The sequence below is a fragment of the Athene noctua genome, chromosome 3 (assembly GCF_965140245.1).
Source record: "Athene noctua chromosome 3, bAthNoc1.hap1.1, whole genome shotgun sequence".
Taxonomy (NCBI): domain Eukaryota; kingdom Metazoa; phylum Chordata; class Aves; order Strigiformes; family Strigidae; genus Athene; species Athene noctua.
Window position 1 is genome coordinate 32,290,566 of NC_134039.1, and position 14,494 is coordinate 32,305,059.

The window sequence follows — 14,494 nt, forward strand, 5'->3', positions numbered from 1 at the left end:
AGCCTCTCTCCTTTCCTGAGTTTTGCTATTGCTAGTTTTTCACAAACAGAAGTGCCACCTAGTACACTAGAGTGACGGGCAGAGGTGAAGGCAGGGAGTGGGATAGGGAAGTGCCGAAGAGAAGGATCATACAAGCTGCCTTTGAATCTGCGGGGTGGAGAGCTCTTTTGACCTATCCAGGAACAAAACCAGTGTGGAGTATTTGAAAGAAAGAGGGTTGGAAGAGAAAAAGAAAAGAGAGAGAGAGCACACACAATGGGTCTAAACTGAGCAATAATGAAGCAACGGATATTGTGTCTGGCACTTTGGCCTTTGTTTTTCTCACTTCAGCTGCTGCAGCAAGTTTGTTCAAATGAGTGTAACAACAACAGTTATGTGATCAATGTGATGCTCATGAATTACTCGGACTTCCCATCAACTACTGATAATTTGAAATTAGCTGTGAAGAAAGCTTTGAAAAGGGTACAAAATGAATTCCAGATGACAGGTAAGTCAACGGGTGTTGGTTATCCCACTCCTGATGTGGTTTCTTGTCAGACTGTGCCATAGCTTTTTACTCATCTGACCTTCAGCAAACTGCTCCTCAGACAGGCTCCTTGCCTGTCCATTGATCTTATGAAGATCTTACAGAAATAATGATCTCCCTCTGTAAAAACAGAAGTGCTCTACAGATGAGCAGAACCATATTTGCTTTCATGGTGTTTTGTTTGTGAAGACTCTTCCTTCATGATGTTCTGGAGATGTTTAGTTGGGATTGGGAACATGGGAATTGCTGAACTGGATCAGACAAGACCAGAGATCCATCTAGTGCGGTAACTGGGATGCCCTTGCTTCCTCTCCTGGCTGGATTAGCCTCTACTTTCTGAAAATAATTTTCCTCAACTCCCTCTGTTGATCACATTATGGCTTGACATGTGAAGAATCTGCAGTCCATATGTTTTTTCTTCATGTAGAGTTACTGCAGATGCTGCTTTTATTTATTTTGATATCTTACCTCTCCTTTCCATATCACCAATCTACTGCAACTCTCTAAAATATCATGAAAAAAAGAGGTTGCAACGAAATGATACCTGTTCCCTGTCTGCCCTCTAGTTGAAGAGGTCTTATTGAGATTTTATTGGAAATTGGTCTCTCAGTTACTTCCTACAGAGCCTTAAAAAATGTCTCTAATAATGGCCAACACAAGAAGTACTTTGTACTGAAAGTACTAACACTGAGCAGAATTCAGCAGTCCACAATGGAGAAAATTTTACAGTCTCATCCTAAGTAGTGGGGGTTAGGTGGTAGGTGGCTTTTTGCTGGGAGACATCCTAGCGTAAGACTGCTCAGACCTGTGTCAGAAGAAGAGGGATACAGTGTATTAGAGGTTATCTGCAAGTCATGATGCTGTTTATTTTTATGTTTGAGTTACAGCAGAAAATGTTACAGTCAATGCCACCTTCCACAGCTTTACCTCATCACTGTATGTCTCACAAGGCTGTCGTACCAGCACCTGTGAAGGTGTGGAGCTCATCAAGGAAATTTATGTGAGTAGCAGGCTTCTTTAAATTGATTTCCTAGGAAGACAAGACTTTTTTCTTTCTGCATGTGTATGCGCATGTGTCTCTCTGTCTTTCCTTATTAACTTTTGATCCTGTTGTTCAGTTCAAACAATGCTTGACAGGGAAATGACATTTTCCAAGAGAAGATGTTCCTGTAGGTTTTGTGAAGACAAGCAGCCAAATACTGGAGAGAGATTCTATGAATGCTTCCTGGAGGCTGTCATTAGACTTTTCGTGGCAGTGTCAGCTAAAGCAGCCCTTCGCTTCAGGCTCCTTTTTCTATGCTTAAATTGCCCTCTTTTTTATATCTGCATGGTTCTTTGTGTGGCCACATAGCCAAGCAACCCATTAACACCCACCACCACCAAAACAGAAGAAAAACGCCAAACTCAAACACTCAAATGGCCCAAACTGAAAAAAAAGGTCAGTTTCCAGCTGGAACACTGGAACAGACCCTGATCTGGTTCACCATCAGTTTACACAAATACACAAAGGCGAGAGCTGTGCCAGGATGGGAAAGAGATTATTAGGCTGGCACTGATACCACAGAAATGTATGGAACTATGCCCAGAGGGCAAAGATGAAGTGCTACTTCTCACTAGAAATCACAGAAGTCACATGGGAGAAACTATGTGAATACCCTAATATGGGGAAAAGCTTCAGTTAGAATTGGTGCTTTACAAGAAGTCATGTTTGGATGAATTTTCTCATGTCTAGTAACTGTCACCTCTTAAGTGAAATTTTGTCAATCCAATGTAAATTCTCAAATCTACCAATGTATGAGCACATGCTGTAGTCTTTTTAAGACGAGTCCTCATGACACACACAGCTACAGGTCAGGCTTCATTTGGTGGTCCTGAAAGGATTTTTTTCATAAAAGCCTCATATAGACATAACTGATCGTTTTGCTGATACACAGTACACCTCTCTGTCTCCTGCAAATAGAAGCATTGCTGAGCTGTGTAATTTCGAGTGTTCAATTGCAACAACTGCAACATTTTAATCCTAACTTGCTGTCAGTCTCTTAAAGAAGGTTATACTCACAGGCATTATTCTGTCCTCTGCCTTCTCTTAGCTTTCTGTGATTCTTCCCTCCTTCAGTCTAGGTTTGTTCTTTTGACCTTTCTCTAGCTCCTTTGCTACCTGGTTCTTGCTTTTGCTGGGTAAATTCTGTGATTCCTTCTCAAATCCTAAAGTTTTCTTTATTCTCCTGTTCTCTCTGCCAGTCCCCTGCACTGTCCCCAATACTGACTCTTTCTGATCCATTGCAGGATACTGGTGCACTTGGCTGCGTTGTCATAGGACCTGCTTGCACTTACGCTACCTACCAAATGGTCTCGTGAGTATCACCTCTTCTCCCTAATACTGTGATGTTAAAGATATCAACCACTGAACAAAGTTGTTTTGTGTACAACAAACCAGCAGAGACATTGGTGTTTAGGATACATCAGGAACCTCAAGGTTGACAGTCAAGGAAGTAAGACTCCTATGCACAGCCACTATGTTTGGTAGGGAGAAGAAAATCCCCTTCCAAAGCACTTTGATGAAATGCCATTGCTAGCACGGAAACTTTTTAATTGCTGACAGTAAGTTGGTTGATTGATTAAAGGCTCAAAACACTTAATTCTTCAGCAACAGCAGCAGAAAAGTGATGATGGCTTGAGGCATGTAGACAGTGCAGTATTGCAGCAACAGGGGTCCTGCTGGGTGGGTGTTCAGTCATTAAGAGGGGCCTGAATTAAATGTGTCAAGAGAAGATCCAAACCCCCTAACCATCTTCAGTAAAAGAGTGTTTATATAGGGAGCAGCCAGTTTCATCCTAACTCTCCTGCCCGAGGAAGCATTCCTGAAGAATGAATCTTTCTATTTTCATATTATACATGAACATGTATAATTCTATTCAATATATATTATATATTAATATGTTAGTTCTCAGATATTATGAAAAGTGTAAGATGAATCTGCAGACTACTGGCATAAATCAATTAAAAAAACCCCATCAGTCATGACATACAAAGCCATATTGTTACCCATGTGAGTCACTTCCCTCTTTAAACTTTGGTAGCCTTTTGGTTTCACTCAGAGATACTGGGAAGATTAAAAGACTTTTACCTTAAGATTTATTTGTTTTTAGCTCTATACTTTTCTTTGAGTGGCATGACCAGAAGTGAATACAATGTTACCAGTGAACACATGTGATTGATTTGTGGAAAAAATCAAAAGAATAAGTCTTACATATGTATAGGACCATAGTAAATTATGCAATATATGTAATTTTATTAATTGTGCCTCTTAACTTTGTTTGCTTTTCTATCTGCTGGATATGGAGCTTCCCAGAACGATGCCAAAGTCTTTTCCTCGGACTGTGACACAGTTAAACCATTAAAAAGTATGAATAGCGGAAGTTTATGCAAAGCAATAAAGAACACTAACAAACAGGCAGCTGGCTTTTGCATGGTGCAACAGCTTTGCAAATCAGAACCAAGTGCCTTACTTTACAGAACTTTGTGGGGAGGGTGCTCCATGGGCAGCGGGCAGGAATGTGCAGGGCCTGTGGTGGCCCAGCTGGTGCCTGCACTTGGCTGCTGCTCTCTGGGTTTCATCTTGGGCTTATCAGATGGACATTAAGTGACACTGAGTGTTAACTGCTAGAGCTCTATAAGCACTATAAGCTCTATAAGCTTCTGGGATGTTGTGACAGAACAGTAGAAGTAACAAGCATGGTCTGGGATTAGCCTGACTGTCTACCTCCAACTTCTGCACCATCTCTAATTCAGTAGACTATTGGGCAACGATTAATAGGATGAAATTTAACAAGTCTAAATGCCAGTCTTTGGACCTAGGAGGGCATAACACTGGGCACAAATATAAACTGGGAGAGTAGTGGCTGGAGAGCAGTCCTATAGAAAGGGGTCTGTGGGTGCTGGTCGACAGCAGACTCAACATGAGTCAGCGGTGTGTCCTGGCAGCTCAGAAGGCAAACTGCAGCCTGGGGTGCATCCAACACAGCATAACCAGATGGTCAAAACCAGTAATTATCCCGCTGTATTCAGCATTGTTGTGGCATCACCTTACTACTGTGTGCAGTTCTGGACTCCACAGTTTCAGAAGGATGTGAAGGTCCTTCAGTGTGTCCAGAGGAGGGCACAAAGCTGGTGAAAGGGCTGGAAGGAATGTCGTGTGAGGAGTGAATAAGGACTTAGGGCTTGTCTAGTTTAGAGAAAAGGAGGCTGAGGGACAACCTCATTGTTCTCTACAGCTTCCTGAGGAAGGGAAGTGGAGAGGGAGGTGCTGATCTCTTCTCTCTGCTACCCAGTGATAGGATCCATGGTAATGGTGCAAAGCTGTATCAGGAGAGGTTTAGTCTGGACATTAGGAAGCATTTCTGTACTGAGAGTGGGGTCAAACACTGGAAGAGGCTTCCTAGAGAGGTGGTCAATGCCCCAAGCCTGTAACTATTTAAGAGGCATTTGGACAATGCCCTTAATAACATGCTTTAGGTTTTGGTTAGCCCTGAAGTGGTCAGGCAGTTCGTCTAGATGATCATTGTAGGTCCCTTCCAATGGAGATCTAGTCTAGTCTAGTCTAGTCTAGTCTGAAAAATGTCTGTTTCATTAGTGAAATACTCTCCTTGGCATTACTTATTACATCATCTGTGTCTGTTTCTGTTTCAACAAGTATAAACCCTGTAATTTGGTAAGTGGGCTTTACCTGGAAAATCATTTTGTCACAATAATGCAAACAATTCTAATGGCCATTTTTTTTTTTCCCAGGGAAAATTCCCTGTCATAAAGAAACACTTACCATAAAAGAACTAAAATATTTTGAGTCTAGTCTGATAAGATGGCAGCATCTAAGAAAATACTTTTATTCTGAAAAACTTACTGTCTCTGGATAAAAAACTATGTTTGTTTTACAAATTCCCTGCCAGTAGGGGTTTGCCTTTGTTTTTCTCCCTGACTGCTGCTGTTGTACGGCACCTAAAATAATGCCATACTGAAACTAAGACTTCTTCAAGTTGTAAGAGTAAAGCTCTTTTGATGACAAAAAGCTGTCAGCCTCCAGCACTGTCCCAACAGAGATCAAACCCATCCCATGTTAATGGCAGACAGGGAGCGGATTCAGATGGGTCCTTGAGTCTTTGTATTCCTGTCACAGCTCTTGGGCTGAAATGACACATTGTACCCAAAAGGGCTCAGGGAAATGGGGCAGTGAGAGGAGCTGCCTGGACCAGTTCGACAGGTCTTTTCAGTGCTAATACTGACTTGAAATCTGCTTCTGTTCTTGAGGAGCCTTCTGTTTCAGGTTCAGATTGCTGTTAAAATAATGCTGGGCACAAGAAGAGGGGGAGCTGAGGATGGAAATCATGTGGTAGCTGCCTTGGTGTGACAGCAATCCATTCAGACTTGTCCTCTTGTCTCTCCCTTCAGAGTTGAAACAATACTGAGCCTGCCTCTGATCTCTGTAGGGAGTTTTGGACTGTCCTGTGATTACAAAGTAAACCTAACCCGCCTTCTGACCCCAGCCAGGAAAGTGAATGATTTCTTCTATCATTTTTGGAAAGAATCTCAGCTACCATTCAAAACCACAATCTGGGAATCTGCCTACATTTACAAGAGGAATGAAAACTCGGAGGCATGCCTCTGGTAAGATCCGGATCCACCTCTGACCCAGCTGTTGATAAACTCCACCTCCATCTTCAGACATGGTTCTTGCAAGCTATCCTACAAGTCCTACATTTTGGGAGGTGCCTTACAGCTACCAAAGAATGAGAGAAGGAAAAGATGAATTATACTCTTTAGCTGTACTGCATATCTGAATGTTTTAGTCTACTTTGAAGTATTCTCAAGCCTTGGCTTTTCCTGTGGACAGCATAGCTCACATGCTGTCCTTTACTGCATCCTTGATGTAAGTACTGTGATATGAGAGGCTCCTCCACTGGGCTCTGCAAAAATGCCTTTTTAGGTCAGGGGTATTTTCAAGCTCTTGTAAAGCTTCTCCACATTAATGGCTTCAGTCTGTGGTCACTGTTGTTACTCCAAAACATTTCCAAAGTTCAAACTGTATCTTTCTTTGAACAAAATGACCCCATTGATTGCAGAGTTTAAGCTGTGCTTTCACCAATTTGGAGCAAAGGAAACAGTTTTCACTTTGTGACCTGAAGCATTAGCCTATACTTGATTCTCAAGAATGCTGGATTTTCTCCTTGCCTAAAATAAAAGGCTGTTTTTAGTCAATAGGCTCTTTAATATACTGATATTTATCATTACTCTTCTATTATTGACTCTTACTCAATTTTCAGCTCATGTGAGTGTTTCCATGCTCCTTTGAATTTCTTTTCCAATGTTGGGACATAAAATGTTGATAAATGAAAAAAAAAAAATCTAATTTCTCCTACCAATTTTATAAATGTAGCTCAGAGGAAGCCAACAATTAATGGAAATGACTACTATTTATCTTTCCAATTAATAACCTGAGAAACTTACAGAATTTTGAGCAAAATTTATGACTGTGTTAGCTTCAGAGTGATATAAGCATGGACTTACAGAATATTCTGTATACAGAATTTAATTTTCTGAATTAAGGGGTCTAAAAACTGATCTCCTATTCACTGCTTTGTAAATATTTAGGGACTGTTGTTGTTTCCTCCTTCTATTTTAGTATAGATAGCAACTTGATCACATGATTTAATTGCTATGATTACCTCTCTGAGGCTTTGAAACATCAGTGCACTTTCCTTCTCTCTTACTACAATCCCTATTTCTCCATATCTGCAGCTATAATTGCCAATGCACTATGCACACTTTAGCTAAATCCCTTTAATTCTGCAGGTTTCATACCTTTCAGGGAAGTCAGTGCAAATGCTTCTTACCTTTATTAATACTTCTGTTCAGGACCTTTTTTATTACTTCAGAATTGTTCAAGCTTCTTTTCTTTATTGTTGAATTAACAAATTTGAAATTAATTTTGTATCTCTGCCCATTTTTCACCCTAATATAGTTGTAAAAATGCTTCTCATTCTGCTTTAATGCAAACTGTCAGCTTGAAGGTTTTTGAACTCTTTTTAAAAATCAGTTTTTGCTAAAGCACAAGTTATACTGCACGGGCTAATTTTTTTTCCCCATATATGAATGAAAATAAGTGAATACCCACAGTGATAGCAAAATCAGGTTATGTCTCAACTATGTATATGTTCCTGTAAAATAATGGTTAATGATTCTGTTGCTGAAAAAAATGGGAAGCAAAAGATATCTAGTAGTTTATAGGTGTGGGATCTCCGTGTTGCTAGATCAAAAGCTAACCAGTTTGAAAACAATAAAAACTGTTTTTCCCTCTTTCAGACAGAATGTCTCTTCTCAGACACAAGTTGAGGCAAGAACAGGATTTAGAAGTTGGCTGGTTTTACTTAATCTTTTGGCTAGCTTTTACTCAGTTGGGTTTTTTTTTGCTGTACTCATTTTTCCCCTTCAAGTTTTAACTGACTCAGTATGGGGACTTTTTTATTGCTAATTTCCTTCCTTTGCTTCTCTCATAGTCAGGGTATATATGTGTGGTTTTTAGCTCAGTTCTTTCTGCAGCTCTCATTTACTCATTTGAACTTTGAAATGTGTCTTTTAAGATTACCACTGATGTCTTAGAACTTCCTGGCTCTGCCTCCCAGTTAGTCTTACTTACTGTAATTTCCTCATATCCCTGATATATTTTCTTAATTGTTAATGTCTTATTACATCATTGTATTCTCCAAACCCATCCTTTGTACAACCAGGCTCAAATACCTCTGGGTGACTTTCCAAAAACACTTCTAAGTCTTTCATGCCCTGTATTGATTTTCTCTCTTCTGTTGCTGCAGAAAAAAGTGTTCCATACTGCCTTACAAACACTCTTGTGTGCTGTAAACATCCTATCTCACATTTTGGCTTACTTAGGAGAATGTGAGGAGTTGTTAGCAATTTTCTGACAATATCTGTGCTCCCTTGTGTCAGGTACATGAATGCGCTAGAAGCTGGGATCACACACTTCTCCGAAAAACTGAAGTTCAAGGAGATTTTAAGGACTCCGGAGCAGCTTAAAAATACTGTGACAGATCCAAACCGGAAAAGCAATGGTAAGGGGGGGCTGCAGGTTCATTCTCCCCTTCAGGGAAGTTGTTCTTCCCAGGAAATCAGACCTACCCCTTAGTTATGTTTTAAGGATAGTCTTTCCATGGAGAAATGCAGATATACCATTTCACATGGATGCTAACATAAAATGGCACAAAATTCCTAGATTTCTCTCTCCATCCCCATAAAATATGGTGGAATATCCTGGTTTCAGTGAGCTTTTGGGGTGAATTATCCCATCTAGGCACAAGTTCTGTTTTGTGAAAGATTCAGAAATCCAGGAATCGCAACTCCTCGTAAGAAGGGCCTTAGATACTACAAGAATGTTTAGCGCTCTACCAGTGTTTGCAGCCTTGGTACATATATAGGCCTCACTGGTGCCAACAAGTGGCACTCTGGAAGTGATCCATCTAAACTAGAAAAGAGGATGAGTAAACACCTCATCTTCTCTTAAGACTAAGCACCTGACATCAGCAGAACAAGTGAATGAGATAGTAATAAGTAATCCAATAAAACTATTACTTGAATGCCATTTAACTTAGAAATGTTCATATTCAGTAGCCTGTATTGCATTGGAACTGCTAATGCTTATTTGAGTGAGATAATGATAGTGGTCTGGTGCAATCAGACAGAAAATGGTGCAGGCATTGAGGCACCTTTTACCACTTTCCCTCAAATACCCCAGTCTTAGGGTAGAGAGGCTGTAGTTCTGTGCCTGGCTCTCAGCAGAGTGCAGGTAATCTGCTTTAGCCCAGCGATGTTCTGCTGCCTGCTACTCAAGCATGGAGGAACAGGCAAATGCCCTCTTCTTGTCTGTACCATTCACAAATCTGTCTCCATTTTTGCCCAATCTGTAGTGATCATCATGTGTGGCTCTCCAGCTGACGTGAGCACAGACCTGGGGACAGGGGAAGTGGATAAGGACATTGTTATCATCCTGATAGATCTCTTCAAGTAAAGTATCACCTTGCTTATCCTCTTTTCTCTGCAGTTTGCTGAAGGATAGAGATGATGGAAATAACCTGAGTGGAACTGTTTTGTTGAAGAAATGCTCTCTGAAAAAATGTTTTCCATTGCTATCTTTCCTCTTGTCTTACCATTTATCTAAGTTGCCTAGTGTTTAATTTGTGGCACATTCACTACAACATCCTCTACAACATCCCCTTTAGTTCACATATTATTTTTCTAAGGCAGTGACAGAGCAGGTAGGGGTCCACAGGTCCATCTGTAGACTCCTCAGTGCAGGAAGCCATGAGAAAACCACAGAGCCCAAAGTCAGAATGGTCATGAGTTGTTAATATGAAATATTGTACATTTTTCATACACTCCACCCAACCAGACCATTATGTAAATGTGCTTATAGTATGTTTTTCTAGGCTCTACTTATTCAATTATTAAGTGATTCAAGAGTGGTACAACTATCTCTTACTTTATAACTCTTCTACTTTATAACCATCTCTTCGACATCTTTGGAACTACATACATCTAATTTTTCAGACATATTTCTTAGTACACAACCTAAGTTTTCTGTTGTTCAATTTCATCTTTATAGATGAGCACTGATACAAACTGGCCTTATCAATGGTAGCCTCAGAAGCTTTGTCTGCATATGAAGACTTAGAGATGAACTCTGGCTGTAAGCCTAAGTGACACAGCGCAGCTCACATCATATGGCTAAATGTAGATGTCCAAACTGCTTTTTGGGTAGGGCTCCAGTCACTATAGAAAGTCATACTCTCAGAGAAAGCTAGCTGGCCTAGAACAAAACCATGCCTGGGACAGTGCTGGCAGCTTAATGATATGGATGATCACAGGGCAAACATATGTGTCCATGTATCAACCTTACTTATTTCACTGGGGATGTAGCAAAAGAATCCATGACTTCCAGGGCCTGTGGGACTTCCCAGCCCTTGTGTCCAAAGCTGACCTCGACAGGGCAGGGCTGAGGCACTCTGGATTAATGACTTAGTCATTTACCCTTTGGATCCAAACTGGAGCCTGTGGTTCAAGTTCTAATAGGATCTTCTCTGTCCTGTACGCTTCCAAGTTCACCATATATATTTTGCAGAAGTGACTCCAAGAGCTTTAGACTTTCCACCACTTTTATCCAGGCACTAGGAATCCCCAGCTGCTTTTCCTGAGGCAACTGGCAACAATTCCTGTTTCTTTGTAAATGCACAATGGAGGTTAAGTACGTGAGTGCTTTTACTTACTGGTCTTGCATGTATAATTGTTGCCACACAACAGGTGAGGGTGATTAGGAGCTTCTCTACTGTGATATGCATCCTTCTGATATACACAACTGCCTCATCCCATTTTATATGCTGCCCTCTTTAAACTTGCTACATACCCCTGGTTTTGCTGAATATCTCAAATTATGTTTTTCTTAAAACAGAAACAAAATACAGACACGTATGAGATCCAAACACAAGTTGTAGAAGAAGACAGTAGGTAGGCAAGGTCCCAACCTTCTCCAGGAGTCAGTTCCCTCAGACAAAGTGATGGATTTAAATTTTGTTCAGCTCTGAGCCTGCCAGCAGCGAGGACACATGGTGTTTCAGCGTCCCTCAAGTCAGGTGGGATGCTGTAGGATTATCCAGTCTGGTTGAGTCTAAGGAAGTTTCTTTTTCACCTGGCTAATTCAGTCCAACCCTGAATGAAAAGCATTTTGAAATTTGTCCAGGTGAAAAGTGCAGTGTAAAAGTCAGAAGGTTCAGGGAAAGCGAGGGACAGGGCTCTAGTGTCAGGATCCCATCTGATGGCTGTGGAGCAGAGACTGTATTCTTTAAAAATTCTTAATACAGTACTAACTGAAAAAATAAAAGGACGATCAAACATGAATAATGAGAGAAGGCTAATATAATTATTTTTTAATCAATCTAACTATAGCAATGATAGGTGCTGCCACTTGACACTAATATCTATTGCTAAATTCCTCTGTAACATGTGAATCCAGTGATTGCTGCTCTGTGAAACACTTCCAGATTGCCTGTCAGGGGGATGAAACCAAAGGTACTTGAAAGCTATAACCTTTTCATAGTTTTCAAGTTCACATAGTTTCCTCTGATTTTCCTAACTCACTGAATTAAACAAATAAATCAATAAGCTGCTCTCTGCACGTCTCAATCTGATTGTTTCATGCCTTCCTGTTAAATGCTTTTAGTGCAAATCCTGCTGTGATCAATTCTAGCAGGAAATATCAAAATTAAGAGGAACATGCAGAAGAGTGCAGAAGAAGCCAGAAACATGCACAATAACACAGAGAAACTACAGATCATGGTACTGTGGATTCCAAGAAGAGACTCAGTTTTAATAAATATAAATTCCTGCTTGAAAGAATAGGAAATAAACAGGACAGAAACCAGTTACAATAATAACAATAATTCACTGCAACCTTTGAGTTTCAGATTGCCAGATCTCTTTGATATTACCTTTTCATGTAGTTAAGCATAGAAACTGGCATCAGGGAATGAAGAACTTAGAGAGTTTTGTCCATGATGAAATTTTTTGTTTAGAACTAATTTTTAACCTGTTAAATAACAGTGCTGCTGGGGAGAGGAGAGTGATTCTGTCATGGTTACCACTGCCTCTGTTGCTGATTGTTTGTGGGGTTCTTGTGCTTTGCTTTTGCAGTAACATGTACTTCAGGAACAACAGTTCAGCCTGTTACATGCAGAATGTACTTGTCCTGACTCTGCCACCAGCTAATTATGACTTGAATACCATAAAGACTGAGGACACCATCCTGGTAACCACACTATTTTATATCTGATTATTGTATTCAATTCATCTTCATGAACTAGGAAATGAAAACTAAAAATGCAGCTGTAATCATCCTCCATCATGCTTCTATGCTGATATTTTCTTACATTATCGCAGGATGACATTTTGTCCTGCTGTGATGATTTACACTAGATATGAAGGGGGATGGGGAGATAACTGGGCCTATTAGGAACAAGCTCAAGGGAAGCGTGCTAAGTCTTGAAGGATGGTGGACTGGTGAGGGCTGTCCCTCTGCCACTTAATTCGAGAGAAAGGAAAGATGTTTAGAAACTGTGGAAGCACCTGAGAAGGGACTGGTAGGAAATGGGGTCCACACTCACAGAAAGGTGTTGGATTCATTAGCTCATCTCAAGTGCATCTATACCAATGCACGCAGTATGAGCAACAAACAAGGGGAGCTTGAAGCCATGATGCAGCACGAGAACTATGATGTAGTAGCTATAACAGAAACGTGGTGGGATGCCTCACACAACTGGAGTGCTGCAATTGATGGCTACAAGCTGTCAAGCTGATGGCTACAAGATACAAGCTAGTGGAGTGGCCCTGTATGTAAGAGAATGCTATGAAAGCTCAGAAATCAAATATAGTGATAACGGGGTTGAGAGTGTTTGGATTAGGTTAAAGTTCAATCAAGCAGATCTTGCTGTGGGAGTCTGCTATAGACACCCCAACCAAAGCAGTCAGGTGGATGAAGCTTTCTATGAACACTTGAGAGAAATCTCACAGTCACTTGCCGTTGTTCTTGTGGGGGACTTAAACCTCCTGGGTATCTGCTGGGATCACAACACAGCAGAGAGGGAACAGTCCAGGAGGTTCCTGGAATGTGTGGAGGATAACTTCCTCACACAGCTGGTGAGTGAGCCGAGCAGGGAAGGTGCCTCCTGGACCTGCTGCTTGTGAACAGAGAAGAGCTTGTGGGGGAAGTAAAGGTTGGAGGCCGTCTAGGGTGCAGTGATCATGAGATGATGGAGTTTTGATCCTTGGAGGAACAAAGAGAGGGGTTAGCAGAACTGCCACCTTAGACTTCCGGAGGGAAAACTTTGACCTGTCCAAAAGACTGATGAACAGAATCCCTTGGGAGGCTGCCCTGAAGGATATGGGAGTCCAGGAAGGCTGGACATACTTCAAGAGCGAAGTCTTAAAGGCACAGGAGCAGGCTGTTCCCGTGTGCTGAAAAACAAGCAGGCGGGGAAGGAGTCTGGCCTGTCTAAACAGGGACCTTTGGCTGGATCTCAAGAACAAAAGGAGAATCTATGACCTTTGGAAGAGGGGCCAGGTCTCTCATGAAGACTATAAAGATGTAGTGAAGTTATGCAGGGAGAACATCAGGAGAGCCAAAGTGCAGCTAGAGCTCAACTTGGCTACAGCTGTTAAAGATAATAAAAAATGTTTCTATAAGTTCGTTAACAGCAAAAGGAGGATTAGGGAAAATCTCCCTCTTTTACTGGATGCAGAGGGAAACATGGTAACTAAGGATGAGGAAAAGGCTGAGGTGCTCAACACCTACTTTGCCTCAGTCTTTAGCAGAGGAACTGGCTGTTCCCTGGACAGCCAGCCTCATGAGCTGGGACATGGGGAGGGGAAGCAGACTGAGGTCAGCACAGTTGAAGAGGAAGTGGTCAGAGACCTGCTACACCACATGGATGCACACAAGTCTGTGGGACTGGATGGGTTACACCCAAGGGTGCTGAAAGAGTTGGCAGATGTGCTCGCCAAGGTGCTGTCCATGATTTACCTGAAGTCATGGCTAACTGGGGAGGTCCCACTGGAGTGGAGGGTGGCAAATGTGACACACATCTACAAGAAATGCAGAAAGGAAGATCCAGGAAACTATAGACCTGTCAGTCTGACCTCGGAGCCAGGGAAGGTCATGGATCAGGTCATCTTGAGTGCCATTAAAAGTCATATAATGGACAACCAGGGGATCAGGCCCAGTCAGCATGGGTTTATGAAAGGCAGGTCCTGCCTGACAAACCTGATCTCCTTCTATGACAGGTTGACCTACTTATTGGATGAGAGAAAAGCTGTGGATATTGTCTACCTGGATTTTTGAAAAGCATTTGACACAGT

At 41.5% G+C, this 14,494-nt stretch overlaps 1 protein-coding gene across 1 annotated transcript in view; it reads left to right on the top strand.

The window, feature by feature from the left end:
- Positions 1-276: 276 nt before the first annotated feature.
- GUCY2C (guanylate cyclase 2C) overlaps positions 277-14,494 on the top strand; it is a 48,922-nt gene continuing 34,704 nt past the window's right edge. The window contains exons 1-7 of the mRNA XM_074901401.1: positions 277-487; positions 1,414-1,526; positions 2,813-2,880; positions 5,972-6,187; positions 8,525-8,646; positions 9,499-9,595; positions 12,275-12,389. Of these exons, the coding sequence (XP_074757502.1) occupies positions 277-487; positions 1,414-1,526; positions 2,813-2,880; positions 5,972-6,187; positions 8,525-8,646; positions 9,499-9,595; positions 12,275-12,389 (942 nt within the window). The remainder of the gene's footprint in view (positions 488-1,413; positions 1,527-2,812; positions 2,881-5,971; positions 6,188-8,524; positions 8,647-9,498; positions 9,596-12,274; positions 12,390-14,494) is intronic.